The 27,576-nt window shown below is 36.3% G+C and overlaps 1 protein-coding gene and 1 long non-coding RNA gene across 8 annotated transcripts in view; one reads left to right on the top strand and one right to left on the bottom strand.

The window, feature by feature from the left end:
* LOC120299611 overlaps window positions 1–16,056 on the top strand; it is a 37,532-nt gene extending 21,476 nt beyond the window's left edge. The window contains exons 4-6 of one of the 4 annotated variants that reach the window (XR_005554451.1): window positions 7,595–7,702; window positions 9,435–9,545; window positions 15,920–16,056. This is a non-coding gene — a long non-coding RNA (uncharacterized LOC120299611). Of the gene's footprint in view, window positions 1–3,340; window positions 3,454–7,594; window positions 7,703–7,860; window positions 8,111–9,434; window positions 9,546–9,802; window positions 9,922–15,919 lie in introns of those variants that run through there. The other 3 variants (XR_005554452.1, XR_005554450.1, XR_005554449.1) reach the window with 3 other exon arrangements.
* Window positions 1–27,576, bottom strand: part of ANAPC1 (anaphase promoting complex subunit 1) — a 58,119-nt gene that overhangs the window by 17,957 nt on the left and 12,586 nt on the right. For 3 of the 4 annotated variants that reach the window (XM_039324585.1, XM_039324586.1, XM_039324583.1), the window contains exons 14-36: window positions 27,103–27,240; window positions 26,144–26,284; window positions 25,003–25,063; window positions 24,413–24,600; window positions 23,097–23,171; window positions 21,742–22,007; window positions 19,852–19,943; window positions 18,797–18,945; window positions 17,496–17,574; window positions 17,334–17,370; window positions 16,546–16,619; window positions 15,902–16,080; window positions 15,205–15,431; window positions 12,477–12,595; window positions 11,285–11,556; window positions 9,838–10,072; window positions 8,872–8,963; window positions 8,545–8,679; window positions 5,489–5,571; window positions 4,552–4,630; window positions 2,920–2,994; window positions 1,660–1,736; window positions 562–652 (exon numbers count right to left, since the gene is read on the bottom strand). In XM_039324585.1, the coding sequence (XP_039180519.1) occupies window positions 562–652; window positions 1,660–1,736; window positions 2,920–2,994; window positions 4,552–4,630; window positions 5,489–5,571; window positions 8,545–8,679; window positions 8,872–8,963; window positions 9,838–10,072; window positions 11,285–11,556; window positions 12,477–12,595; window positions 15,205–15,431; window positions 15,902–16,080; window positions 16,546–16,619; window positions 17,334–17,370; window positions 17,496–17,574; window positions 18,797–18,945; window positions 19,852–19,943; window positions 21,742–22,007; window positions 23,097–23,171; window positions 24,413–24,600; window positions 25,003–25,063; window positions 26,144–26,284; window positions 27,103–27,240 (2,964 nt within the window). The remainder of the gene's footprint in view (window positions 1–561; window positions 653–1,659; window positions 1,737–2,919; window positions 2,995–4,551; window positions 4,631–5,488; window positions 5,572–8,544; window positions 8,680–8,871; window positions 8,964–9,837; window positions 10,073–11,284; window positions 11,557–12,476; window positions 12,596–15,204; window positions 15,432–15,901; window positions 16,081–16,545; window positions 16,620–17,333; window positions 17,371–17,495; window positions 17,575–18,796; window positions 18,946–19,851; window positions 19,944–21,741; window positions 22,008–23,096; window positions 23,172–24,412; window positions 24,601–25,002; window positions 25,064–26,143; window positions 26,285–27,102; window positions 27,241–27,576) is intronic. The other variant, XM_039324584.1, reaches the window with a different exon arrangement.

Genomic DNA, 27,576 nt, shown 5'->3' with positions numbered 1-27,576 from the left:
CATGCCCTGACTGTTTCCCCCCCATAGGGACAGAGCAGGCTTTGGTATGTCCCATCTGTGGATTATCCATCCTCATGCTGGAGAAGGGGCGCTGTCTTACCTGAACGCCTTTTCTCAGCATGATGATGGATAATCCACTCCCGCCCCTTTAGTGGCCGTCAGGTCCTGTGTAAAGGGTAGGGGAATCAACGCGTCGGACTTCGTCTGTTGCTTCGCCTTTCGTCGGAACTGAGTCAGCATAGACCACGGGAGGCGTGGCAAACTCTCAGACTTAGTCTATTGGGTAGAAAGGACAACAGGAAACCCATCTGTGGATTATCCATCATCATGCTGAGAAAAGGCGTTCAGGTAAGACAACGCCCCTTCTACTCTCTTCAATTTTTTTTGCATGCCAACACTAGATTTTCACAGGTAATCTTGCATTCATGAAGCTTGACACTCTCATTTGTCTTTCAACCAAGTGGAAACAAGTCTTGGAATCATAGTAATGTACTCTAGACTTGCATAGTGTCCCAGCTGTGTAGATCATGTCAAATACTAATTAGCCATTAATCTACTTACCAAACAGTTAAATGCAGCCAGATTTTCTGAACCAGCAAATCGAAAACCCAGAGACAAACAGGCCCCAGCAATGATATAGACATGAGCCTGCCTAGAAAGAAACATTTAATATAAAAGTTTTTGAAATATTATGAAAAATCAATCATAGCATAGCTGGCTGAGGAATTCTAGGAGCTGAAGTCCACAAGTCTTAAAGTTGTCAAGGTTACAGACCCCTGGTATAGGAAAAGGAGTGACAAGCCTGAGGGTGGAATCGAGAGAATCAGCCTAGAGTCTCCATGTTGCCACAAGCAGACTATGTCCCTCTTGAATCCGTTAACTCTTATCTAATACCAAAATAATGCTAACTATTAGTCGACTAGATTCCTGAGCATAGACATGAAAAATAAATTAGTTTAACTGGAACTTAATGGGTGGCCCTGGTTTTTCATGCCATTTCATACAGTCAGAATATACTGAGGGTGATTATGAATGGAATTTTAAACTTAATGTAATTGGGGAGACTCCTATGGGTTATGCATTGATAGTTGATATAGTTAATATCAATGGATGGGAAAGGCCCTAATGTAGAGTAAAAATACTTACTCCATGTATTATTATTATTCTCCTTGAGAAATTCAAGAAACAAAAATATCTGTATATAATCATCTCCAAGGGTACTTCCTCATATTGTATTTGCAGTATAATAAGTGCTATACTCCATTTAATCTAGTTAATCACTAGTCTGATTTCAAAAATAGTTTATGTATTCAAGTTTCACAGTCACTTTGTAGCAGTTTTTACACAGAAATGAATGTGTATAGAGCCATAGTGGCACAGTGGTTAGAATGGAGTACTTCAGGCTGACTCTGCCAACTGTCAGGAGTTCAATCCTGCCCAGCTCAAGGTTGGCTCAGCCTTCCATCCTTCTGAGGTCAGTAAAATGAGGAGCCAGATTGTTGGGGGAATTAGGCTGACTCTGTAAACTGTTTAGAGAGTACTGTGAAGTACTATGAAGTGGTATATAAATCTAAGTGCTATTGCTGTTGCTATAAACCTGAAAGTTATTCTTTATTTCACCTGCTTAATGATTCTGCAAGACAGAACATAATTACTTACGCCAAAGTCTCCAAATTAAGATCTTCTGATGAGGGCATCTCAGTTGCATGGAGCGAGACACTGTTCTCTCTAACAATCTATGGAAATGTAGTAACTGCAATTGGTGACTCTCAATTTTATAAAAGGCATCCTGTCTTAAATTAATCTTTTATTAAAAAGGACACAATCAACCAGCCTTCTGTGGCTGATGGAGATGGTACAAATTGCAATACAATATATTGGGAAATTACCAGACTGTCAAGGGCAAAGGTGGAAGCAATTTTAACATATTCTCTTCCCTGTCTTACCACAGAACATCCTCTGCAAGAAAGGATCTCTGGAGGAAGAGAAATTAATAAAAATTACATTCTCCCATTGCTACCACCTAGAACTCTGTTCAGGGAGGGTTCTGGTTAATGCAAGCAACGTAGTCTGGAACGTGTTGTTTCCAACTAAATTATTAAGACACAGAAAAAAAGATGGGCAGATTTCTCAGATTTCCAGAAGGTTGACTTTTGAAATCACCACTCACATTTTCTTCAATTTATGAATTGTTTATCAAATGAGAATAAAGTGAGATTCTCAGCATCTTGCAAGTCTACATTATACAGCCACAATCACAGTAAGATCTTATGTACTGCTTAACTGACTCCATATAAGAAAAGTGACTTTCAGTCTATGCTGAAAGAAATTCTGAAGTTTCTTGGGAGATTAATAGAGATTGTACAATTGTTGCCCAAATAATGTTGTCCACTTGCTAGCTTTATATCCAGTCATTTGTTCAGTAGCTCAAGGCAGCATATAAAGCTCTCCATCTTCTCATTTTATTCACAAAAACCTTCTTGGGTAGATTTGGCCAGGAGAGATTGACCTAAAGTGCCCCCCTCACTGTCCCTGGTTGAGGATGGACCTGAAGTTGGATCTCCCAAGTTGGATCTCCCAAATGCCCATCAAACATTTTAATCATTTCACCATACTGTTACTCAAACATTTTGCAATGCACAGCCATATGGACTGTTCTAAAATGCACTTTAGTATATGTATATACTCAACTAAGACCTAAAGAAACTAAAAAGCTTTTCACACAAACTCACGAAGTGTCATGGAGTATTCCTTTCCTCCTATTCCTTTGTAGTGCCATATGCTAAACAAATAAATTCATTTGTAGTAGGTTGAGATTTAGAAGCAGATATTCAAGATCTGAACAAAGCATTCTTGAAAGGCAGAAAATCCAGATACCACAAATTATATATAACAAGCATACTGAAAGCAGCAACTTACTTGTGGCACATTGCTATCAATCCACTTTGAACTGGGCATTATATCATCCCACAAAATCAAGCATCGAGCAAGTGTCTTCAGGCAAGAAAAATGACAATCAAAAGAGGGTTAAAAATTAAGTTATGATAAGGAGGTCAGATACTACAGTAATTTAAGAAATCAGAAAAAATTTAAATCTATTAGAATGATATATACAGTCCACCAATCCTTGAGCTCTCAGAGCAAATACAGATGTTACATTATGCAATGCCCCCATGTACAGAGTGTTACGTTATTTTCAGACTCATATACATACCCCTTGGAACAGAGAGAAATATCTCTAATTTTGCACAGAGTAATCATATTTGCTGTTTTCAGTTACAATGACCACCAGGAGACAAGCATTATATGACCAGTTTCTATCCTATTTGGGACTTTTCAGACATAAGAAGCCAGATGTTATTCTTTGGACTTCAACTCTCTACTGGAAACTGAACCCATGAATCCCAAGTAGAATAAAACGAGTGGCATGATATCTATCTCCCAGTGGTCAATGTAAGTGAAGAAATCAAAATGGAATCAATTCATTGAAAAGTGATGGAATACCCATTTTATATTTATAAATGAAAAATGCCCTGTATCTGTATAACTGTACCTTATATTATACCTGTATAACTGTAATTAAAAGGCATATAATTTTATGAAATATACCTCACTTCACAAAAGTTTATGACATGTAATGTTAGTTTGAAAAGATACCAGACTTCTGAATTTCATGGATTGATTGTTGTTAATTAGCAAATATGTTTTTTAGACAAAAATACAAGACACATCTGCCTCGATTTAATCCTGATTTCTGTGCTTCTTTTCTCACTGTGGGAAAATATCAAACTGCTTTGAGTTAACTAGATATATTTGAAAGCACATAACTAAGTTAAATTGCCCACATCATTGTGGTGATTTTTCTTAAATGTGTATGGTTAAAAAGGTTTTAAATACATTCCTATCATTGCCAGCATAAAATTTTAAAACAGGCAATGAACACTTCTTAAGTTTAATTCAAGAATATCTCAAATTTGAGCATAAACCTCACAGAAAGAACAATGGGGGGGGGGGGAGAATGTGCCAGTCACAGAACTTTCTAATGGTGTTTGTAACGACATAGATGGAACCATCATAATTTTGCCAAGCAGATTAGATCATAGAAATATATTTTGTATTTTGGAATAAAATATACGTGATGCTTTATTTTTCAGACAACAGCTTTATTTGATACAACTAAGCCATGCGATTCTGATTTAAATTTATGTTGCTGAAAAACTTAAAAAGATGATTTCTTAAATGGTATGAACTGTACTGAGTGAGTCACATAAATATGATTATATAGTAAGATATCACAGAAATGTGGTGTTTTTCTGCTATTATCTCTGCTAACCACATGTGATATGGCAAGTCTTGCATGCAAAATGCAAAATGAGCTTAACTGGGGCAGGATGGAACTCTATGTGCTCAGTAGATAAGCAATAAAGTGATTGAACTACCTGGCAAGATAATCTGTAGCACATTTAAACAGATTAATATAACAGTGCACGCTATCAGTTTATTTTGAGCTGCTTCCTTTCCTAATAGAATAAAGGCAAAATAAAAACATACCCTCAATAAAAGGAATTCTGGTTTTACAAAGTCCAACAAATACATTGTGTCTGGAGCACAAAGCCAATCAGCAATCGATCTACAAATACAACATAAAAGCAGAATTGTAAATTAAAATGGCTTGCCTAATGAAGCATGGGAAACTACTTCAATGCATCTTAAATGGCTGAGTTTGCTATTGCTATACAGTATATATTTTTCTTTAATCTCCCAGATCCACTGCCCAGCTACTACAGTCCTTATACATTAAGAAGGATATAATGGGGTCAGTACCTCTTGCTCAGTTTGAATTGCAAGTATTTCTTATATTTACTGAATACCAAAGCCTCTAACATATCCCAGAGAGAACATTCTGAAGGTGGAACTACCCTTAAGCATTAAGCATTCATACCTTAAATTACCACTTTAATGAAAACAGTAACAGTGGTTCAAACTGCTATTTTGATACTAGTATATAATAAACAGTGCAAATGCTGTATAAAGGAAGGTTTTAGGCAAATTCTGTACTGCACTCTTTCACCATCTACAGCACAGGTGTCAAATTTGACGTATCGCAACATTTTTTGCCTTTGTGGAGCTGGGGTGGGCATGGCCTGCGTGTGACGAATCCGGACCGCAGGCTGCCTGTTTGACACTCCTGATCTACAGCTTCCACCCAATTCCAGGAAAAAAGATTGCTACTTTAAAAAGTTCCAGACAGGTGCTTGAGCAATAGCATGCTCTGAAGCAGAGCTGTGAAAATGAATCTACCAATGCAGTTACCATTCATATTTAAAGCTAACTAGGGTAGGAGCAGATAGTCTGCAAAAACATGATTGTTTTTCTCCTAAGACACAAACATTTGTACTATTGTAGCTTACTGTGGTCTAAACAAGAGACTAGATTGATCCTCTGAGTGTGCCTTATATTGTATTTAACCAGATCTCCTAGCTCATACCTGTTGTTGGTCTTGAGATAGATCATGGCTAATGCCAAAGTTGCACCTGGGCAAGTTACATCCACATTTATAGTATCTCCTTCCTGTTAATAAAACATACATTCAGTTTAAATACTATAGTGATGAATACTGCAGACATCTATGGATGAGAGATACTTTCATTTAGTTTGCTATGAACTAATTTACACTTCCTTGTTCAATATGGGAACCAGATTCTTTACTTTTCCTTTTTTTTGTAATATTTTATTGATTTTCTAATTTTACATTTAAGTGTTTAAAAAGTAACGTGGGTAATCGATAATGCAATAACATACAAAAATGTTTAGTACAAATCTCAAGCTACCACATCAAATATTTCCTCTCTTTTTCGCTTAATATCTATGGTCTCATATTTGAACTAATACAGTTCTTATTATAACAATTAAGTAATAAATTTTTAGCTTATACATATCCTAGTTTCTTTAACATTCAATCTTTATAGACAATCAATGTCCTGTTGTTAGTTTTTCCCAATTTTTAGTTTCCCCTCAATATTTAAATTTAACATTTGATATTTATAATTTCCAAGTTTTAGGTAACCAAAGTTTTCTTTATCACAATTCATAACAAAGTCTAATATTCAAGATACACATCTGATCTATTTGAGTATATTCTATTTCCCACCATCTTACATCATCTAGTTAATAATACAGTATAACATCCTTATTCTCAACTAATTTCCAAATGTCTTAAATTTAATGACCAAAATTTCCCTTATTTCAACATCAAATATTTTCTCTCTTTTTGCCTTAATATCTACTTCTCATATTTAAGCTAACACAGTTCTTATTATATCAACTAAGTAAAAACATGTTTATTACATTTATCAATAAATTTTTAGCTTATACATATCTTAATTACTTTTACATTCAATTTTTATAGACAATCAATATCCTATTTATTTGTTTTCCCCAATTTTTAATTTCCCATCAATATTCAAATTTAACTTTTAATATTTATACTTCCAAGTTTTAACTGACCAAAATTTTCTTTATCTCAATTCATAACAAAATCTAGTACTCAAAATACGTATCTTGTCTATTTGAGTATATTGTATTTAAATTAGTAATATAAAATCCTCTCTAATAAATCAAAACCCCAATTTTCTTTAGCCTTATTCTGGCTTTCTTCCTTTGCCAGCTCGCCTTCCATGTCAGTGCTTTTAAGTCATCAAATAGATCTCCCCCTGTTGTTATATATATTATTTGAAACAAAAGAGACCATCCAGTCACCATTTTTTTGGAAGGGCTAGCAAATCGTCTCTCTATTATTCCAGATCCCCATAGTTGTCCTGATATGTTTGTCTTCCCTTCGGTCTGTTCTTCTTCTTACTCCTCAAGTTTCTTCTGGTTTATATAGAAAGTCTTTTCCATTTTCAGTGTTGTCAGCCCCTTTTCTGGATTTTCCATTGACTATATTTGTTGGTCAGTTGAATCCTCTATCATAGTATTTAATTGTTCCACTTCTTCTGTTATCTTCTGCATAGTTGATTCTTTAGTTGTAGTCAAAATTTAGGTTCGTATATCTAGGCTGACATCTTGTTCTTTACTGTAGCATCTTATTTCATCACAAGCTGAAAGAATGGTTTCATATATTGCTTTCAACATAAAGAGAATCTGTTCCTGGTCTTTATCCATATTCTTTTAATGGTGTGTTAAATTCAGAGCTTTAAAGTCAGAGAATGAAAATAATTTTATAACTGAGTATAGAACACAATTGAGCTTCTCACAGCTGATATTTGTCAAAGCTGAAAAAGTCTTATCTGTAGTCTGGGCTTCCAACCAAGTCTCCTTGTAATATCAAACTTAACCACAAGATGTCACCAATGCCATTTAAGGTTGTTTAAGTCCAAAATTTTTTATAACCCTTTTCCAATTTTTTTTCTTTTTTGTAAATAAAAAACAAAGTCTTCAGTAAAGATAAGAAATCTTTTGGTCCCCAAATTTTAGAAGCATATAAATCCAGTTAGATTAAGGTTATTCTTTCAGTGTTTTAACTTTCCTGGATAGTCAGTTGCCACTATTCTTAGAGGTTGGGATAGAAGTTCCCTTCTCTCTCTCCTTACAGGGAAGAAGATACTTTGGACAGCTTTTACAGGAAAAGAAAATACTTAGGATTGAAGAGAGGTTCAGATCTCACCCAGTCTCATCTGCACTGCTTTAGAAGTGCCTGGTGGTAAGTTTGACTTCAGCTGTCTACAGCCTAGTGACGAGCCATATTTCTATGGCTGGTCTTTCCTCCGCCGGTTTGGAGGGTTGCCCCGGATCGAGCAAAAGGGTTACCGCCCTTCCACAATCGAGTGGGGGTCTCCTCCTTGCTTGTCGCCCCTACAGGGCGACTCTCGACCCTTTCAAGGGTCCCCCAGTGGAGCGAAACTGAACACAGAAAACGGAGCTTGCCTTCCAGCGGCCGCGGCGGCTGCAATGGCAAAGTGGAAGTCCAGATTCTTTACTTTTCCATGAAGTCTATGAAGCAGTTCTCAAGTCGAAACTATATATTGTAATTAGAAAGGTGTTTGCAAAAAATGCGTGTGATGAAATACTGCATTGAAAATTAAACTTGCAACATGTTTATACGATTACAGTAACAGACTCATGCAATTTTATATGTGTCTCCCCACTCTATGCTTTTATCCTAAACAGAACTAGGGAAAAAGTGACACTTTCTCAAACTTTACTCCTGCTTTGGACTCATATTTCTCTTATCTGGTCATTGCTGTGTTTGCAGTTCTTCCTTTTCCTTGAGATTATTCTCACAGCCAATTATAGGTAGAATGTAACAAGGCTTAAAAGGCATGGAAGATACCTGAGGAAGTTCAATATTAAATAAAACACATCTCAGCTTCACAAGTGGTTATGTGGATAGCATGTGCAAATAAATAAAAGCTCTAGCTAACACAAAAGGTGAATGGGACAAACAGCAGAAGTGCACAAAAAAAGTCCAGGCGATGTAGATATTACTGAGGTAAATAGACTGATTGTCTGTAAAGTACAATATTGGAAAACTAAAAACATTACCTTAATTTGATAACTTGGAGATTTGTGTTTCTCACGGTGCATTCCAGCTTGAAAACGCCGATGGCCACCAACCATATATTGATAGAGCTGCTCAGGCACATTCAGGTCTGACATGCCTATCAAATTGCTGCCATGCTAAGGAAAAAAATCAACAAAGTTATTTACTTTCTGTATGCGAAGAAAATGTGACCCAATTCAATTCATATATTTGCAGAGAAACTGAAATATGCAACTTGTTCAGCAAATTGACCTTTGCAGGTTTCTGAAGGAAATTACTGCAACAATTTGGCATGACACAAAAATTGAGAGGAAAAAAAGCACACTTACCCCAAGACAAACCATGCCCAAAGCTAAGCCAGCTGCCAGTGAATAGGACTCTCTATCAGTGCAATATTCCATTTCAGGACCTGGGGGACGCCCTGAATAAGTATATGCATAAATCCAACTATTAACCAACTTTTAAAATGAGGAAGCTAACTTTCTATTTTTATTCAATATATCTGAACTATTTTTACCATTAAAAAACTTAGACAAAACTTCACATGTTCAGTCCATTTTTCACATTTCAACTCATTTTATAAGATAACTGAAACTATCCAACGTCTCTTTCAAAATCCTGGTAAAATGGGAAACCGTGTATTTTTTATGCAAAGTACTTAAGAACAAGAAACAGTGATTACAAATAAATTAAGAACAAGTACGGAAAAGTACTAAGCACTAGTGAAGAGGGAAGAAAATAGTGGAAATGGAGGAAGCAGCTAGGATGGAGCAAGGGACTTACATTTGGTAGGTAGCAGAAGGTGTGCTTTTGCTGCCATGGCACCCAACTTTTGGAACATCTCCCCCCCCCTCGTGAAATTAAGTTATCTCCATTCCTTTTGATATTCCAGAAGCTCCTCAAGAGCTGATTATTTCAGCAGGCCTTGGGGTCCCAGACAGTCTGCGATACATTTGGCTCCACTAAAGAGGTGGATAATATATTCATTCTTTCACTGCCTGAGGTTTGTATACTTTTAATTAACGTCTATTTTTAAGGTTGACTTTTTATACTTTTCAGGCTTGTTTTTATGTATGTTTTTTATTAGATCATTGCACAGCATTCAGAGTACTTCTCATGGGATGGGCATCTACATATATTTGATTGATAAATAAGTTAAGCATTCACCTCAGCCACTTTAATAGTTTCCCTTGTCTTAGTGTGATACATTTTGTCAAACAACAGCACATAAATAATCCAAATCATGGTTGCTTTGTGTAGACTACAGATATAATCCCAACCAGCTTCCTCCTTACCTATTTCTGACAAGAGAACTTCAGCAGTGTGCCTATGAGCCGTCCCTTGGTACACCAAGCCTATTCCTATCACAGCCGCCACTTGCACATTATGAGGAACATCCAGTTCAGTGGAAGTCGGAGGCAAAAGAGCCGGTATGTGGATACTAAGCAGCCGGGTGATAGACATATCCATTGTGCCCAACTTGGCAGCAGAAACGCCTAGCAATAACCCAATGCTCATCATCTCATGACCCTGCCATTAGGGGAAAAACATCTTGATTAGAGGCATGAATGAATCCAAGGCAATACAGGCAGTCCTCGTTTAGCCTCTGCATTGTTTTACTGATCATTCACAGTTACGCTGGTGAAATAAAAGTAACTTTACAAGCAAGTATTGCATTTATAATCTTTGCAAGTCAGTAAAGCAAAGCTGAAGTAAGATCATATAAGGATATAGTCATGGGTTTACTCAGTGACTGTTTTGCTTAACAACTAACTTCCCAGTCCCAATTGCGGTTGCTAAATAAGGTCTGCTTGCACACAAAAGCACACATACTTTAGAGCAGGGGTAGGCAACCTTGGCTCTTTTATGACTCGTGGACTTCAACTCCCAGAATTCCTGAGCCAACTGGCCAGCTGGCTCAGAAATTCTGGGAGTTGAAGTCCACGAGTCATAAAAGAGCCAAGGTTGCCTACCCTTGCTTTAGAGTATCATATGCTCAAAATTAAAACTCACTGCAAAATGATTGTTACTGACTTTTACATTTTATATTTTACTTTGGGAGCAACAGGGACTCTCTGTCTCATAGGAAACATGTCCATGTAAGGTGAAACATTCTCTAACTTTCCATTTAAATAATTGTAGTTCTTTTTGCTGGAGAAATTTCTGATGGGGAAAAACCACAATGGAAAGGAAGAGAGCCACAAAAATCAGACACCATATCTTGTTTGAAGAGAAGTACTTTTATCAGCCACCAAATGAAACAATCAAAGAGCTTATTTTAGCAGTTAGTGACGTGGTTCTTAAACTGCACTGCAATTTATATTAATAATTATATATTAATAGTAGTTCACTATGACATCCGAACAGCAGTCATAAATATAAAAACTGCTGTCAAAATTGGAGAACAGAAGATTTTGTAAAAATTCATAAAAGGGTTAATATTCAGTATATTTCTAAAGTTTGCATTAGGAACCATCAATATGAGACTATCAATACAAGAAAACTGCCTACAGAACAGATTCTGCATTACAACTAATAATGTAATTAAAACTGTACAACTAATACAAGTTCAGTGCCAATCACTACAGTGAATTAAATGGTTAGGAAATTCACTGTTCAACTAATCAGTGGCACTGTTTGGCTTTTAGTGCGATAATCCTATCTATCTCAATATAAAGAAAGTAACATATATTGGCCCAAAGAAAACATTGTCTACCTCTTACTTTTGAATTATGGCCTCACCTTTGTTAAGTAGTCATGGATATTGAGTGTTGCAAGCTTTGTGAGATGGCCATTCAAACCCAGAGCCATGAGAAAGCCCGCATATTCATTGGCAAGTTCAGCGTTTTTGGGTTTGTTGTAGACAATCCATGCAGAGTCTATTTGGGAAGCTGGAGCTATCTTCAACCCAGCAGCCACACCATTGTGAAAGTTTGCCCAGCAAGCCATATTAGGAGGCACATCAATGTTCCCACTGTTGAGATCCACTGTGGTATTCCTAGGGGGAGCCCGGCCTATATAGGATAAAATTTAAAAATAAATAAATAAATGAAGTGTAAAACAACGAGAAAGACAAATTTTGTTATTCTCTTTTTTTTTAGTGTATTAGGCTTTCAAAACACTGATAGCAGCACTTTACAAATTACTTTGAGCAATTCTGTTGAGCCCAAGGGGCTTCGGTGCTTCAAAACATGCACCACAAAACAAAGAAAATAATCCAAAGATTATTTAATACAAAGGGAAAATAAAAAGGGAAATCACTTGGGACCGTTTGAAAAAGGAGTATTACAAGTGGAAGATAGGAGATTGAAGGAATTATTCAGAGAATTAATCTGACTAATAGAACAAGTTTGGATACAGTTTCTTCTCCCCATCCTACACATGTACAGTTCAGGAAGAGGCAGCCATAATGAGTACATCCTCCATGCATCACAAGATACAGTGTGGATATACATGAGTGTACCTCCTAATTCTATAGCATATGAAACACATTTCAGGTTCCAAAAGCAAGTAAACTGTACATAAACAAAATTGTTTTAGCAATTGATGTGGAGATTGCTGTAGCTGTCTTGGCTGGCTCTCCCTCACAGTGCATTCATCAGTTTAACATCTAAAGATCCTGGTTTCTAAATGTCCCTTTCCACAAATGTACTGAAGGCCTGGGATGGACAAATGTGCCATAGCCAGTGGCTGCACTTAACATGGGGCTGGAGGTGGAGGCAGGCTGGCTCTGCAAAGAAGGTAAAGCTGAAATTTCGGATGTTCTTTAATAGGAAAATGCCTATTTTAGGGATCACACTACAATTTATCATCATTCCCCAGCTAGCATGGTAAAATACCATTGAAAGTATGATAAAAACCCCATTTTAGCATAAATAATTTCACATCTTAACCCAAGTATGCATCAAAGTATGCATCACTCTGTTGAATATACCTGTCAGGTTCAATTTGGGAATAGGCAACGGCTCTGTTGGAACTGGGTGATAAGAAAACAAAGTAAACATCCCCCTTCCCAAAGGGAGAGCCATAGTTCTTTGACACAATTGCAGGAGCCTGTAACAGAAAAGAGGATGTAAGCAACAATATTTAAAACAAATGGAAACTTTTTTAATGGCAAACTGTGATATTAATAAATATGGGGCAGGGGTGGAGTTGTGTTTTTAAGATAGTGTTGACTCTTAGCAACTGCTTTAACAAATCACTGCAGTTTTTGTGGAAAGGCATTTCAGAAGTAGTTAGTCATCGCCTGCTTCCTAGAAAGAGTAACTGGCCCAAGGTCACCGTTTCTATCATGGTAACCTAATCGTTACACCCAACTGGCTCTTAATAAATACGTTACACAACTTATATATGGACCAAAGTTCTTCCTTTTAAAATGTATATTTTGTAAGCTGCTTTGGGCAAGTTGTTTTATGAATGGGAAAAGCAGCATACATATTTCTTTAAAAATTCAATAAATATGAACGAATAAAAAGTACAGTACAGTACAACTGTAAAACAAGCAAGAAAAATGTTTAACAGTCTAATAGGCTGCTTTACAATTGCATCAGTCACTTAAGAGAAAGACTTTAAATCTAAGTGTTGCTGATGCATGAATATGCTTAAAGATACTTTTCCCAGCTGCTCACAGAGGATTCTTAAGGGGACTCTTATGAGTTACATTCTCAGAGTTTCATTAATCGGATTTATTGAAAGGAGTCTTGAAAATGGCTGTGTACCTAACCTTCTCCTTTCCCATTTATCAGTGAGTACATTAAGATGGTGCCTCTTAAAATAGGGAAGAAGTTGCACCTCCAGCTGTCATAGATGCAAGAAATGTATATGGTAAGGTTATATGAGCACCTCTGCAGTGAAAATATCCTAATATAAAGGAGCCACCCAGAATTCAATATAATAAGGACTGTATAAATAAATAAATAAATAAATAAGTTCAGCATTGGCGTTGCAATCATCAAGTGACAAACCTACCAGGCTAAAGTGTACCGCATGTACTGTAGCAAATAAAACTGAAGGCAAACCTCTCCCTAAGCAAGGTGAAGATTGTCACACTGCAAATTCTCTCCTCTAACACTACCCAAAAGTCTGGCTCTAACAGAAGGAATCCAAGGGTCTTCTCTGCATGATCAATGCTCTTGCCTCTGGGGAGGGAGGGTTGTCACATCATACCAGAAGCAGACAGCAGCTTCTCATGCTATCTTAGCAGCTCAATAAAATTCCCTAAGATTCCTATAACAACTACCCTTCAAAATTTTTAAATATTGCTTAGATTGCTTCTCCACAACCATTTCCCCTCTCAAGTTTTAACTGGGCCATAAATACAGCTGGGTGAATCACTTCCTTTCTCTTCTCTCCTACATGAGCTGTGTAAAGCTACATTGATGAATTAGATGCCCACAAGATGTTGTGACTCCATCAAACATAACCATAATCAAGTTATTGGTTTAATTCAAATTGTAACCGAGGTACATCACTGCTAAGCTTCATAAAAAAATAAACATATAGTCTGCAAATACTAATTTCATGTTTCATTTTTACATTAAGACCTTGAATAACTCTCCAAATATTTGCTAAAAGCTCAGTGGCATCTTCATTGGTTACCTCTGCATATTTGAAAATATTTCAAATTCTATTCATTGATACCAACTGCTGCTTTTAGTAGTGACTACCACTGATTAATTATGGAAATCTTATTTTCAAAACCATTTTTTTTTTAAAAAATTTTTTTTACTTTGTCAAATATTTTAAAAACATCAAATGACAGCAGAACTAGTGGAGTTTTAATCTACTGTATTTAGCATAATGTTTATATTGTGCTCTGTTACATTATGCCAGATTCCTACAACATGCTAGACTAAAACATGTTAATTTGGGATTCACTGTGCTGTGTGAACACTGCTAGGGTCACTTCAGTGCATTTTTTAATATTCAGACTTTAAAAGGTGTTGTGACCTCAAGTTCATCCATTTCCTCCCTCAGACAAACATGGGCAGTGGTCGGCATGATCTAGTAGACCAAATGTCCCTGGGATAAAAATTTACCCCATGCACTGGCAGTATATCAACAAGGGGAGAAAAACCCATTTTCAGTCCTCCCAGGACTTTGGAAGCTATCTATTCCTTCTCCCCTCTGCCTTCTGTCCCTCACATGCAATAGCCAGTAAGAAAGAACCAACTGAGGATGGGGCTATTGTGAGTAGTAGTGGAAGTGATTCAGCCACCATCCATCTCTTTGTTCCCATTTTCCAATTCTTTGCAAAGATATAAACCATAAAAAAACCAGAGAACCTGAGTTTCTAAGGGCAGCCCCATTATTCTGCTGTCATTGCATGTCACTGTTTCTGTATTGGCAACAAGGAGACAATGTTAATTGCCAGTCAATGACTGAGAGGATCAGATTGCTTGGTTTCCTTCTATTAATAGCAAATGCAAAACAGAGATCTATTTTTCTGCCAATCAGCGGACTCTGTTGTCTAACCAGCAAGGGAAAGAGTGGGAAGAACTACTTAACAGTGCAAGGGCTGTAACTATCATAGTGGAGGCGCATATGCAGTGTCTTGGACAGGATGGTAATTTACTCCAGCAAAAGTATACGAACCAGTACTTCCCAGTATAATGCTCTAAAGTATAGAAACTTTAAGAGGCAAAAAAAAAAAAAAAAATTACCGGTTTTCTTTTTCTTCAATATATTCATGGTCACTGACTTCTGGCATCTGAACTACATTGACACGGACTGGATGGGCACTTTGTAGAAGCCTGCGCACCTCTTGCACTCTCAGGTCTTCACTCCATATCAGTGACATCACTTCCTGGTTCATATCATTCATCCCATCGTCCTCCTCCTCTGACTCCACTGTGGCAGGCATATCAGATGACAACATTTGTGGGTCAGACTGTGGAAAAGAAAGATAGTGTCATCCCCACTAGATGGACCTGACCAAGAAATCAATTCTAAAAGAAAGCTACATCTGCTTTAACTGAGAGGAGCTATTATAACAGAAACTTGCAAATCTAACAATAATGTATCTCTTCCTCATTCTTATAGTTCAATGAATTAGGGAGGCATGTATTAGTTGCTTCCTAACATTATCTGGTTATTCTGGACTTAAAAATTGCTACAGCCCCTTTTACCTAGGCAATAGCTCCTGCATTGTCCATCAAGGTCATCTTACTTTCTACAGATATGCACTTTGACTCAGCTGCTGAATATAAGGATGCACATGCAAGTATTTGTTCAACCTTCTTTCCAGCAAAAAGTAATTTTTATTTAAATGACAAAAATACTAATCTACATCTAACTACGTCAAAGCTAAACTTAAAAATGATCTTCTCGATTTTGCTTTTTTGAAAGTCAACTACTTACCGCTTTACATTTTGGCAGGTTTCCCTCACGAGCCTGTTTGGAAAGATCTTGACGACCAATCAGAAGGCAGACTGCTTCTGGCCAATCAGAGGCAGGCTGTTGTCGACAGTGATAGATGGCATCTCTGATAGGAAGAGCAACTCCAAACGGCAAAGACTCCAGGTCTCTTAAAGTGAATCCTGTTTAAGAGAGAGAATGAAAATCATTTCACATTCTATATTCTGTAAGTCCATATTCACAGAATATTCACATATTTTATAAGTCCATTCAAAGCTCCAGGAACAAAGAGACAGAAAATTTTCCATGGAACCGAACTTCAAAGCCTATTCTTAAGCTGGGTATACGTATTTCCTTTATCCCACTATTTTTTCTATACTAAATTGGAATAACCAAACTATAAAATCTGTTTTGGCCTGTGACAACAATGGGGTATTTTACAAGCAGCAGTCTACCATTCAAGTTGCCACTGGTTCATTAAAGTTACTATCTCTTTCTAGCTTCATATATCAGTCATTTAAAAAGGAAGTTTCCATTCTCCATATATACTTAGGAAGTCTAACACTGCATGCCAAATCTACTCAAATGTCTTTGGTTTGATGTACAAAATCCTTATCTTTAACAACAAAAACAGAAGATCTCCTTACCTACATTTGCCATCCAGACAACTAGTTTTTCTGCAAGACCAGAAGCAGATGGGCTGTTCCTCACATTGCACCTGCTAAAAAAGAAATAAATATAATTTACTGATTCTTTTGACACCCAAATATATATCTGTTGCATCCTTTCCCAACATACTGCCCCTTTAAAAGGACTTCTATTCCCTACTTCCTATTGTATTATGGGAGTCATAAAACAATATTTCTATACTAAAGAAAGTACCCAGAAATTTACAAATGGGGAATAAGGGAAAGGCAAGTCAGGATGCTTGAAGATAAACTGCTTACAAAAATTTCCAAGCACTTACAGCTATGAAATTTGGGCTGCTGAAGAGGGCAGAAGGAAAATTTCTTCTAGCTTTGCTAGTGTTGTGTAACAGATAGTTGATAAGAAGGACTATAACTTCAACAAATCAGAATATATAATTTCCAGAAACTTTGAATCCCAACACTTTTAAATATTGCCTGAAAAGGGGAAAAATCTCCAGGTATGGAATCCTACAAGCCAATGTAGAAGAATAAGGGCAAGATCCCTCTTCTTAGCAGTATACATGGGTCTTAGTCTCTCTGTTCACCTTAAAGCATTCATTTTGCAGCCTTGCAGGGAAATGAAGTACAGCATACTTAAATAGTGAAGGAAGAAACTGGAGAGGGTGCAAAAACACAAGGGAGCCCCTTAAATATCCTTAGAGCTACATTCTAATGTTATTCATGAGAGCTAACAAATGGGAACAGCTTCCAAATGGCAACATTTTCTCCTCTGCCAAATAACATACCTAGATTCTTCCTGTTCAGTTTGCTGCTTTCGCTGTCCTAAAAGAGAAAAGGAGAAGCAATGGAAATGCAAGCACTCCTATCCTTTTACAGCAGGGATGATGCATCAAATAATAGGCAAAAATATCCATTTCAGAATCTGTGTAGCTCTGAAATTGTATTACCTGTTGTTATCCTGGACAAATAGTTGGAGGCTTCATTTGAAACAGCACTTTCATCACCAAGTATATACAGTACAACGCTCTGCCCAGGAGAAAGCAATGCTGCATTAGAGTCTGCTTACATAAAAGTCAGCAAATTCATCTTAGCGGGAAAAGAGATGAGCCAATATTTGGGCTTAAAAGAATCTGGAGATCTTTACTAAATATACATGAGGATGTACTTCTACATTCAAGACCAAATTAAGCCAGGCTCAATGGCAAATTTACATGAAGATATGAAGCAGCATTATTTAGATCCAGACTATTAACCTATTAAAACCAATATTATTTATAAGCAGTAACCTTTCAAGCCCTTAGACGGTCTTTCTAATTCTGCACCTTCAGATCATTTCAGCTGGTAGTACCAAGAGCATTATTTGAAATCTGTATGTAAAACAAATGTTGCCATAGGCAGGAGACACTGTTGGGGAGTCACATCCTGTTGCCATGACATCAACGTCACAAGTCGCATAATAGTGCTATAATTTAGGAAGGGTATCCATACTAATACCTAAATTATGCTTCTAGAATTTTAGCTTCAGCACATCTGATGTAAGGTTACTGCTCAAAATCTTATTTCAAATGAATATGCATACAACTTTTTTTGTTTTTGTTAAGGAAAACAGGTGCATTTCTACATTAGGGATTGAAATGTAATAAATAAGTAAAATAAATATTGAAATTCCAAATTCCAGTATATATTTCTCTCTCAGAAAATAGAAAAAAACTATTTAAAGGTACATTATGAATCTGTTCAACTGCAATAAATCTTTGTTTAGAAAGCATCCTGAGTTAAATAAAGGAGGGAGGAAGAATATATCCTTTTCTATATTAAGTAATACCCAAGGTATTTTCTGGCAAAAACAGACTAATAAAAGTGACACCTGTCTATCTGTACTTTTTTCTTTTTAAAAAAAGCCTCCAATAGTTGATTAATACCACAATAATTGTATGCATAAACATATCATTCAGAACCACATGCTGAGTAGCTGCAGTCAAACATATCTGAGTAGTTTATACAAATTTCTCCTTTATTTGAAGTAGAATTATAGCATAACAGCAACTGATTGTTGAGTAATTCATTCTTAACAAATCAATTCTTTGTGAATTCAGCCAGTCTTCCTCTCTTCCTGCAATCTATCTTTTTCTTATATCCAGAAAATATTAGGTAGCTTGCAGCTGAAAACTTTTTTTCATTTCTTAAGTATTTGAATTTATATTCAATGAATCAAATCACTTCTCTAGCATGTTAGTTTAATACATACCAGCACTACCAGCTTGCTCCTTTTACAGATTCCAGGCAAGTAAGGATAAGGTGGCACACTTTCTCCCTTCAAGCAAGAAGACAGCCACTGAAAGATACTTGGCGGCTCAGCCGAAAAAAAGGAAGGATGATGCATAAAGCCTGTTTGGGCTTAATCATAAAGAACTGGAGTCATTCATATAGCATTTTAAAAATTATATCAAAGCTGCCTTACTGCCTGTACAAATGGAGAACCAAGCTACTTTTTTTGGGCATTAGACTTTCTATATATAAACCCAACATTTTTCAAAGCAGGCAACTTTAGGATATCTGGACTTCAACTCCCAGAATTCCCTAGCCATTGTGGGAGTTGAAATTCACACAACTTAAAGATGCCAGTTTCAAAAAGCACTGATATAAATTGTCATTGGTGATACCTAAGTCTTTCTTGAATGAAAAAAAGTCACCGTTTAAAAAACAGTGCTAATTTCCTTGATGGCAGGGGTACTTATTTTCCTTGCTATTATTATAATGGCAATCTCTTTGTTTTTCTTGGGTATCACCTATTATACACAGCATGGGCACATTCTCAAATTATAATAATATTCATATCATCTGTGATAAGATTGTTTTTTTTTACTGACAGACTTCAAAAAAGTTGAGCTTTCTCCCACATTTACTCAGAAGGCAAAACAATGTCACCCAAAAAAACCTCCTCAGGATTCTCATTTTCAAAATTCACGTTTATGAAATAAATGTTCTGAGACCAGCAGCTATTTTTAAGCAGAAGAAAAAACCTATTATGTGTGTGCTTAGAAGAAATATAATAAGAATTGTTTATGATGGGTTATAATAACCATAAAACATTACATATTTCTTGTTCACCTTCACAGTTAACTAAAACAAAGTTACTAGATTTCCCACAAAAAGCAGAAAGAAAGCTCATATCAGCTGAGATTTGATTACTTTAATACCTCTATGATAAACCTGGGAAAAAAATTCAAATATTTTTATTAAAATTATTAATAATGCACACTATCTTCTGTCAAGAATTCTAATTGTTTTCTTGATACTTACTAGGATCAATTATGCAAGTTTGCTTGGAATCCTTCACAAGCATGGGATAGTCTCTGTAGTAATAATCAAGATAAGCTTCCAGTTTTAAATCCCTAAAAGAAGAATAATATAAAAACTGAATGATGAATACAAAAAATATAAGACATATATTTACTTATTACATTTTTAAATTATCTGATACTTCCCTTGTTAGAGTGCCTATTTGTTAAAAGCATGCAACATATAAACTATGGTTTACAATAAAAATGCCAGCATTGTATAGATCATAACAAAAGTAGTGATTACAAGAGCATGCAGCAGCACAAATTACAGTAAAAGTGGATCAAAACAATATTTAATTATTCTAAAATGGTTTTTTAAAATGTTGGGGTAAACAAAAAAATATTCTCTTGGTACCAGACAGACCATAATGAAGGCATCAGATGAGGTTCTCTGGGACATTGCTGACATGGCTTTTTCTTTTGTGGAGGGAAATTGCCTCATTGGAGGAAGCATTTGGAAAAGACCTTGGTTGAAAGTTCCTAGGTTCCAAGTAGGTAGATATCTGAGAAAATGCTTCTTCAGGTAATTAAGGAAAGGGGAGAAGAGAATGGGGATTCAACTATTTTCAAAACTCCAGGTCACAAGGACATAAGGAAAGCAAGAGCAGGCAGTCCTTGATATTTGGGCACCCAAGGCAGAAAAGCCAGTTGATAGCTCATGGGGATAAAAAATATAGTTGCCAGTTTTCTCTCATTTTTGTAATAACCAAAACTATGCCTTTATATGTTGCCTAGTGATAAGGACAGCCCTGTAGCTTCTGACTGATTTCAACAGATTTCCACCTTAAGATCACAATATACATTACATTTTCTGCAGTGCCGAAGCAGGCACAATGCTATAGGCACCTTTTAGAAAATGTGCATTGCAATAGCTAAACATTATTGACTTTTCCAGAGTTTATATCTTGTTACATTCATGCTTACAAAGGTTTACAATAGATCAAATAAACCTAAAAACATTAATGAAAAAAATAATTCAAGAAACATTAAGAGGTTGCACAAAAAAAAACTGCCAATTACTCTACCGTCCTGGCTTAGACAGAACACAAGTAGTCCTTGATTTAGAACAGTTCATTTAGTGACTATTTGAAGTTACAACGGCACTGAAAAAAGTGACTTTTGACTTACAACTTAGGATTTACAACTTACAACCACTGCAGCATCCCCCACTGTCACGTGATCAAAACTCAGACACTTGAGAACTGACTCATATTTATGACAGTTGCAGTGACCAGGGGTCATGTGATCACCTTTGGCAACCTTCTGACAAGCAAAGTCACTGAGGAAGCCAGATTGACTTAACAATTGTGTTACTAACTTAACTGCAATGATTCACTTAGTAACTGTGGCAAGAAAGGTCCTAAAATGGGGCAAAATTCACTTTAAAATGTCCCACTTAACAATATAAATGTTTGGGTCAATTGTGGTCGTAAGCCAAGGACTACCTATACTCTTCCCCCCCCCCACCCCCGTTTTTAAATTCAGGGGATCAAATACCATTCCGAATCCACTTGTCTCACTTTTGGAATACATCTACCACAACAGGTGGAGCACTAACAGTTTTCCTAGCCTGTAAGCTAGCAAGATCCCCAGAATATTATTTCCTCTGTGGCATATTTCCAAGATTTATAAAATGGCAGCCTATAGCAATGAAGCGGCAAACTAAAATGAACCAGGCAAAAGAAGCCTTATCTCCTTTCTCTTTGAAGCTCTTGTATTCACTCCGCTGACTGAAATGCAGCAGATAAAATTCCGATTAAGGTATATCTGCTTACAAGTTTCATTCCAAGGTGTCTTAATTACTGCCAAAGAACACAACTAGCCCAAATTTCTTTCAAGAAGATCTGACCTTGCCAGTTGTACCAGAAGAACAACAAGAGAACGAATTCCTTCACTCATCAAGCAGTTCAGCTTGAGTTCCTCATAGATTAAATGCAGCACACAGAAAATTACAGGGATGTGGGGGAAGAGAAGAGTGGTGGAATCCAAGCAGTGATTGTGTGAAGGATTATCCTTAGGGAATTTGGCTTCCAATGGATCCAGTCGCAGAGCTTTAGCCAAAGGGTGAGACTCAATATTTTTATGATAGTCCGAATTTAGTAAATATTCCCAGTCCTGGTAAAACAAACATTAACAGGTAATAGAGTGCTTCGTACTGGATTGTTAGGTTGAAGTAAGCATTTTGACACAATAACAACTGAGGTCAGAAGTAACAAAGATGTTTAAAATGTACATATTAGTATTATACTGGAATTTTAAAAAATTGAGGCATCTTAAATATATTTAGTTAATATTTATTGTTTTAATGTTTCATCTTGTTGCTTTTATTTGGTTGTAAACTGCCTAGAGCAGGGATGTCCTACAGGCTGGTTGCATCATGCGGAGGCCACGCCCACCCCAGCTCTGGCAATGCGAAAAAAGTCGCACACACATCACGTGATACAGAGTAATTACCCGTGGCCTAGAGTAATTTCTAAGTGACATGGGCAGCATATAAATTTAATAAAAAATAATTAATATCCTGCAGCATGGTACTCTATTGGGAATAATAATTATAATAAATAATTTATTAAATTTATATGCTGCCTGGCCTCCAGCAACTTTGGATGGTTTATAAATTGTTAAAAACATTTAAAAGAAGGAACAAAAATGAATACAAAAACACAAGGACAACACAAAAGAACAGAGATGGCAGAGAAAATAATTCAAAAGGAAACACTGGCATCTCTTGCTTGGACTACTGCAATGCATTCTACAAGGGGCTATCCTGGAAGAGTATCTGGAAGCTACAACTGGCACAGAATGCAGCCATAAGGACAGTTCTTGGGATCTCTAAGGCAGTCCATATTCCATCGCTGTTCCATCGCTGCACTGATTGCCAGTTTGCTTCTAGGTCCAATTCAAGGTGTTGGCTATCACCTTTAAAACCCTTCATAACATGGGTTATCTCAGGATATCTCAATTTCTAACCACTGTACCAAACTAGTCTCAAGATCAGAATAGCCTGTTTCAAACTCAAAATAATTGTTTTGCACATCTCTATGTCAATTTCCTTTAGTAACACATAGAATAAAGTTGCTACTCATTAAATCATAAATCAACAAATTATATTACCCTTACAACAAAAACAAATCTCTTTTTTGCTGCGTGTATAATGATCCATTAACCTGTCTGGAATGATTAATTAATTAATTCTTCTCTTACTTCATCTGATCCTGTCTCTGAAGGCCGAGCTTTTTTCGGAGCAATGACTGGCGAAAGAGATCCTTCAAAATCAAGCTGAAGTGAACAGAAAAGTAATCATCACATAGAAATTCAGGATATCACAGGAATATTTCAGATCCATTTGTGATGAAATTCAAAACTTCTACATAAAATTTTCCATTATTCCTTTACATATTTTCTGCTATAAGCAATTTCAAAGAATGAATACATTACTGTATCTCCTAGTCCACAAATTATGGATACAAGGATTCAAAACAACTCTTTTTAAAAATTCAATACCCCCAATTTAATGGAACCAACTTGGAAATAAAAAAAGCTGGATGTAGTGGGGCTAAGGAGAAGCAATCAGGTGTAACCATCTTAATTGGTTGGTGAATTGCTTCCAGACAACAATTTACTACATAGACACTTGACCACAATGTATGCAACAAAGATGGATTCATGTAAGGCAGTTTATGAATTGCTTCCATGTATCATTTTTGGTATAGTAACACAAATTTAGTGTGAATGGTTAGGGCAGTAAGATAAGAATTTCTATTAAGACTACCATGCTAATCTGTTTAAGGAATAGCCACTGGGAGACTGTAGATGAGATTTGCTCTGACAGCAAGTCCAAATCAAGTTGTGGACTGTTGCTAGTATTGTTTATAAAAACATCTTTCTGAGTTTCACACACAAGGAAAATATTTGTAAATTATAAAATAATAGAAAATTCACACTTCAGTGTTACACTTACATTACATTCAAAATAATGAATAGTAACTCTATGTATCACTTCTGTTTGGGCACAAAAAAAATCATTATGAGCAAATGTTCCTATAATAGAAATTCATATGCATCTAAGATTCCTTTTAATCTAAGATCTATGTAATACCAAATGATATTGTGTATTCAGTCAAATAAAAAGCACTAGATTTCTGCAAAATATAGGAGTTGAAAGTAAAACATGGGGAAGAGATGAAATGAGGGGAAGAAGAGTGCAACATTATTTCAATAGTCTCTTTTATTAATATTAGCAAGGCAAGTAGTATCTTATTGAGGGTATCTGAAAATAATAAGCACTTATAGAGAATGACTTTTCTGAATGATATTAGCAGATGACTTGAAATCAAGAATCACAGAATGGAAGGATTAGAAAGGAACTTGAAGATCAGCCCACTATTAGTAAGAATCCACTACTAAAGCATTCTAGATAAATGGTCATTCGGTCATTGTTTAAACACCTACAACAAAGGTAATACCATCACACTTTCCAAGGCAGTGACTGTCATTTATAAGATTGCAAGTTTACTTACGTTGCGTGTCCATGCCACTCTCTCTGTGTTATAACCCATCATGTTCAAGAGACAGGTCACAAATAAGGTCCACTCTGAATAGTAGCTTGGCCCTCCAGGTGCATTGTAGGCATTATACCATCTGACAAGTATTTGGACAGCAGTCTCTTTGGGAAGGATACTCTTAATGCCTTGTAAACATGTTCTGACTATTCAAGGTAAAGCAGGAAGAACACAAAAAAGAATGTTAGTAAGTCAGTAATCCAGAACCCAGTTATTTATAAGCCAAAGGCTTGTTCTATGCTTCATTTGGCATATTTAAGGCCAATACAGTTATTTCAGCAAAAGATCAGCTTGCATATTTCAATAAAATCAAGATGACTAAACTTCATATTGCATGTGGAAGAATGCGACAGGTTTCCAATGAAATGAGATGAACAATAGCATTTTTTAACACTAGCTGGTTTTTTTTTTAACTTAATTAGACAGAGAAATAGATTGTTAAGGCCTCAGATTCAACAGCAGTTCTAATGATGGCTGGCTTTTAATTTGTTCGATTCCACAGCAATTCTTAATAAAAAGAAAAGGAGAGTATGGAATTAACATCATACCTAATTCTGAAGTTGCAATTTCAGGAATGGTGATTCTAACCATTGAGCCATTATTAAATTCCTAAAAGAAGAAAGATTCATTGCATCATTCCACAAGGAGTACATTCAGCATCTGCAATATGTATTATTATATAAACTATAGCAGATTTAAGATATCCTAAAGACAATTAGAAAGCTGTTATCTCCAGCCTTGTGAGGGTTTTAGTTAGAAAGGATTCATTGTTATCCTCCATTTAAATTGTTCAAGAAAGTTAATACATCAAGAAAACTAAGTAAAGCACTAGGAGACATCTCTTTATAAAATAATTTAATGATACAAATATTAATTGCAGGACACTTTTATAATTGGTGGGATTAAAAATCAATTAATCCTATAGCAGTAAATCACTCTACATTGTACCATGTTGTAAAATGTACTTACTGTAAATACAGTAAAAGAAATTTGCCCAAGTACCTAAATACTAGCATGACTGTCAACGTTGCTAATATTGAATATTCTTGCTTTGACAAAATATGCAGAACTATCTGGTACTTTTAGAGTTAATTCAGATGAGAAAGAGAGAGGAGAAAAAAGCCCACAGAATGGAAGTGAATCTTTGCCCTCCAGGTTAACTGGAAGATGTGAATCATGACCCCAAAACAGGGGAGGGGAATGTTATGTGAAAAGGAAGGGAAATTCAGATCTTGGCATTCTCCATGCCGTGCTGACACTCCTTTTACACTAATAAAGGCTTTTTAGGTTAAACCATGCCTGAAAGTTCTTTGAAGTGTTTCATTAGTCAAACTCATGACAATGACAAGGAAACAGACAGGGTTCCTTCAACCAATACTTTCAAATGTTCTGATCTTTCTGTCTCAGATAATCACAGTAGATATATGATATGTGTATATTATGTCCTACTTCTAAAGCAGTTTAGGCTCAAACCTTATCTATTCAGATAAGTTTCCAGTTTTCCAAGCATTTCCCAGTATTAATAAATCTCTTATTTCCTCCAGATACAAGCCAGTTTAACACAAAAACATTGAGTTAATATTTACATCCAAACCACCAACAATAGAGTAAATCCTTCAAACTACAGTTTAGAGATTCAAATACAAGCGATATTTGAGCAAATCATTCAACTTAAGGAGTAAAATTTACCAGAGTCACTCTGTTCTGAACAGGATCTCTTACAGAATGAATAAAAGTTGAAAGTTGCTGAAAAGTACAATCATCAATATAAGAGGAGTCTTGAAGTTTGGAGGAATCCCTCAACTCTGGAACAGGGGACAGCACACCTTGCTATAAAAGGAGAAAAGGAAAAACCATTACAGGAAATCATAGTTGGAAAAAATCTAAGATGATGTAGTTCATCCCTCTCTCAAATTAGCAACTCTCACTGACTGCTATTTGAATCGAACATGAGTAACATATAGCTCAAGTGAACATGCTGAACTTCAGTGGTGAGTAGCAATGGGAACTGCAGTCTACCAATACATTGCCTGAAGTCCTAGTAGACTTCCGTGTACCGTAAATGCCGGCGTATAAGGCGACTTCCGCGAGCGCTGAAATCGGCGCCAAAGACGGGGGTCGTCTTATACGCCGAGTCGTCTTATACGCCAGAAATACTGGTAGTTTCCGGCGTATAAGACGACGTTCTAGGAATGCGGCCCGGCTATAAAGACGGGGGTCGTCTTATACGCCGGGTTGCCTTGTACGCCGGCATTTACGGTTGTTTTCTTAACCTATAATATGGCCTAGATTTATAATTTTTGGACTTTGTAATAAAAGACCATGGACAATCCTCAATATACACCAGTGTTTCTCTGCCTGGCTAGGGAATTCTGGGAGTTGAAGTCCACACATCTTAAAATTGCCAAGTCTGAAAAGCACTTGAATATATTAATTACAATCTTGGGTACTGACAATTGGAATAAGTGATTTGGCATCTATGTACAAAGAGGTCTGATTGACTGCTGATACAAAGCCACCCTAAGGAAAGCAAGACCACTCAGTAAGGCAAAATTTCTGAACTGATTCTTTAATATTAATATACAAGAGATGTGGAAAAAATATGCAATGCAAGCTTTGCAAGCTAAAGAAATGCCATTATTCCTTACCTCATCTAAGGGACCAAGGAGTTTATTCAAAGGCTTGGAAGGAGTGCTGATACTATCCAGGGGAGTGCTTGGACGAGGCATTTGATTTGACATTGTCATTGAAGGAGCTGGTAAACCAGGTATAAATACTTTTCCTACCTTTTAATAGGAAACAAAGCAGACAGTTGTTTCAATATAGGTAGTTTTTAAAGGTAAAATATTCTTAAGACATTAAGCCTAAGCAATTATTCTAGAATAGTTGAACAGCTCAACATCTTAAAGTTGTCAGGTTTGAAGAACACTGATCTAGAATGCTGGAACAAGATCTATATTTAACAACTATTGTGATAAAATGTCCATTGGACAGAACTGGATGTCTTATGTGTGACAGCAAAACCAAGCAAAATCTGAAGATACATGGGTGCCAATCACTTCTCCCAATGAGAAATGAATAATTGCCAGTTCATTACATAGTAAGGATGAAAGAAATAACCT

The sequence above is a fragment of the Crotalus tigris genome, unplaced genomic scaffold (assembly GCF_016545835.1).
Source record: "Crotalus tigris isolate CLP2741 ecotype Arizona unplaced genomic scaffold, ASM1654583v1 scf7180000024302.2721777, whole genome shotgun sequence".
Lineage (NCBI taxonomy): Eukaryota > Metazoa > Chordata > Lepidosauria > Squamata > Viperidae > Crotalus > Crotalus tigris.
Note: the sequence above shows the minus strand (reverse complement) of the source record. Positions and strands in the feature narration are given on the sequence as shown.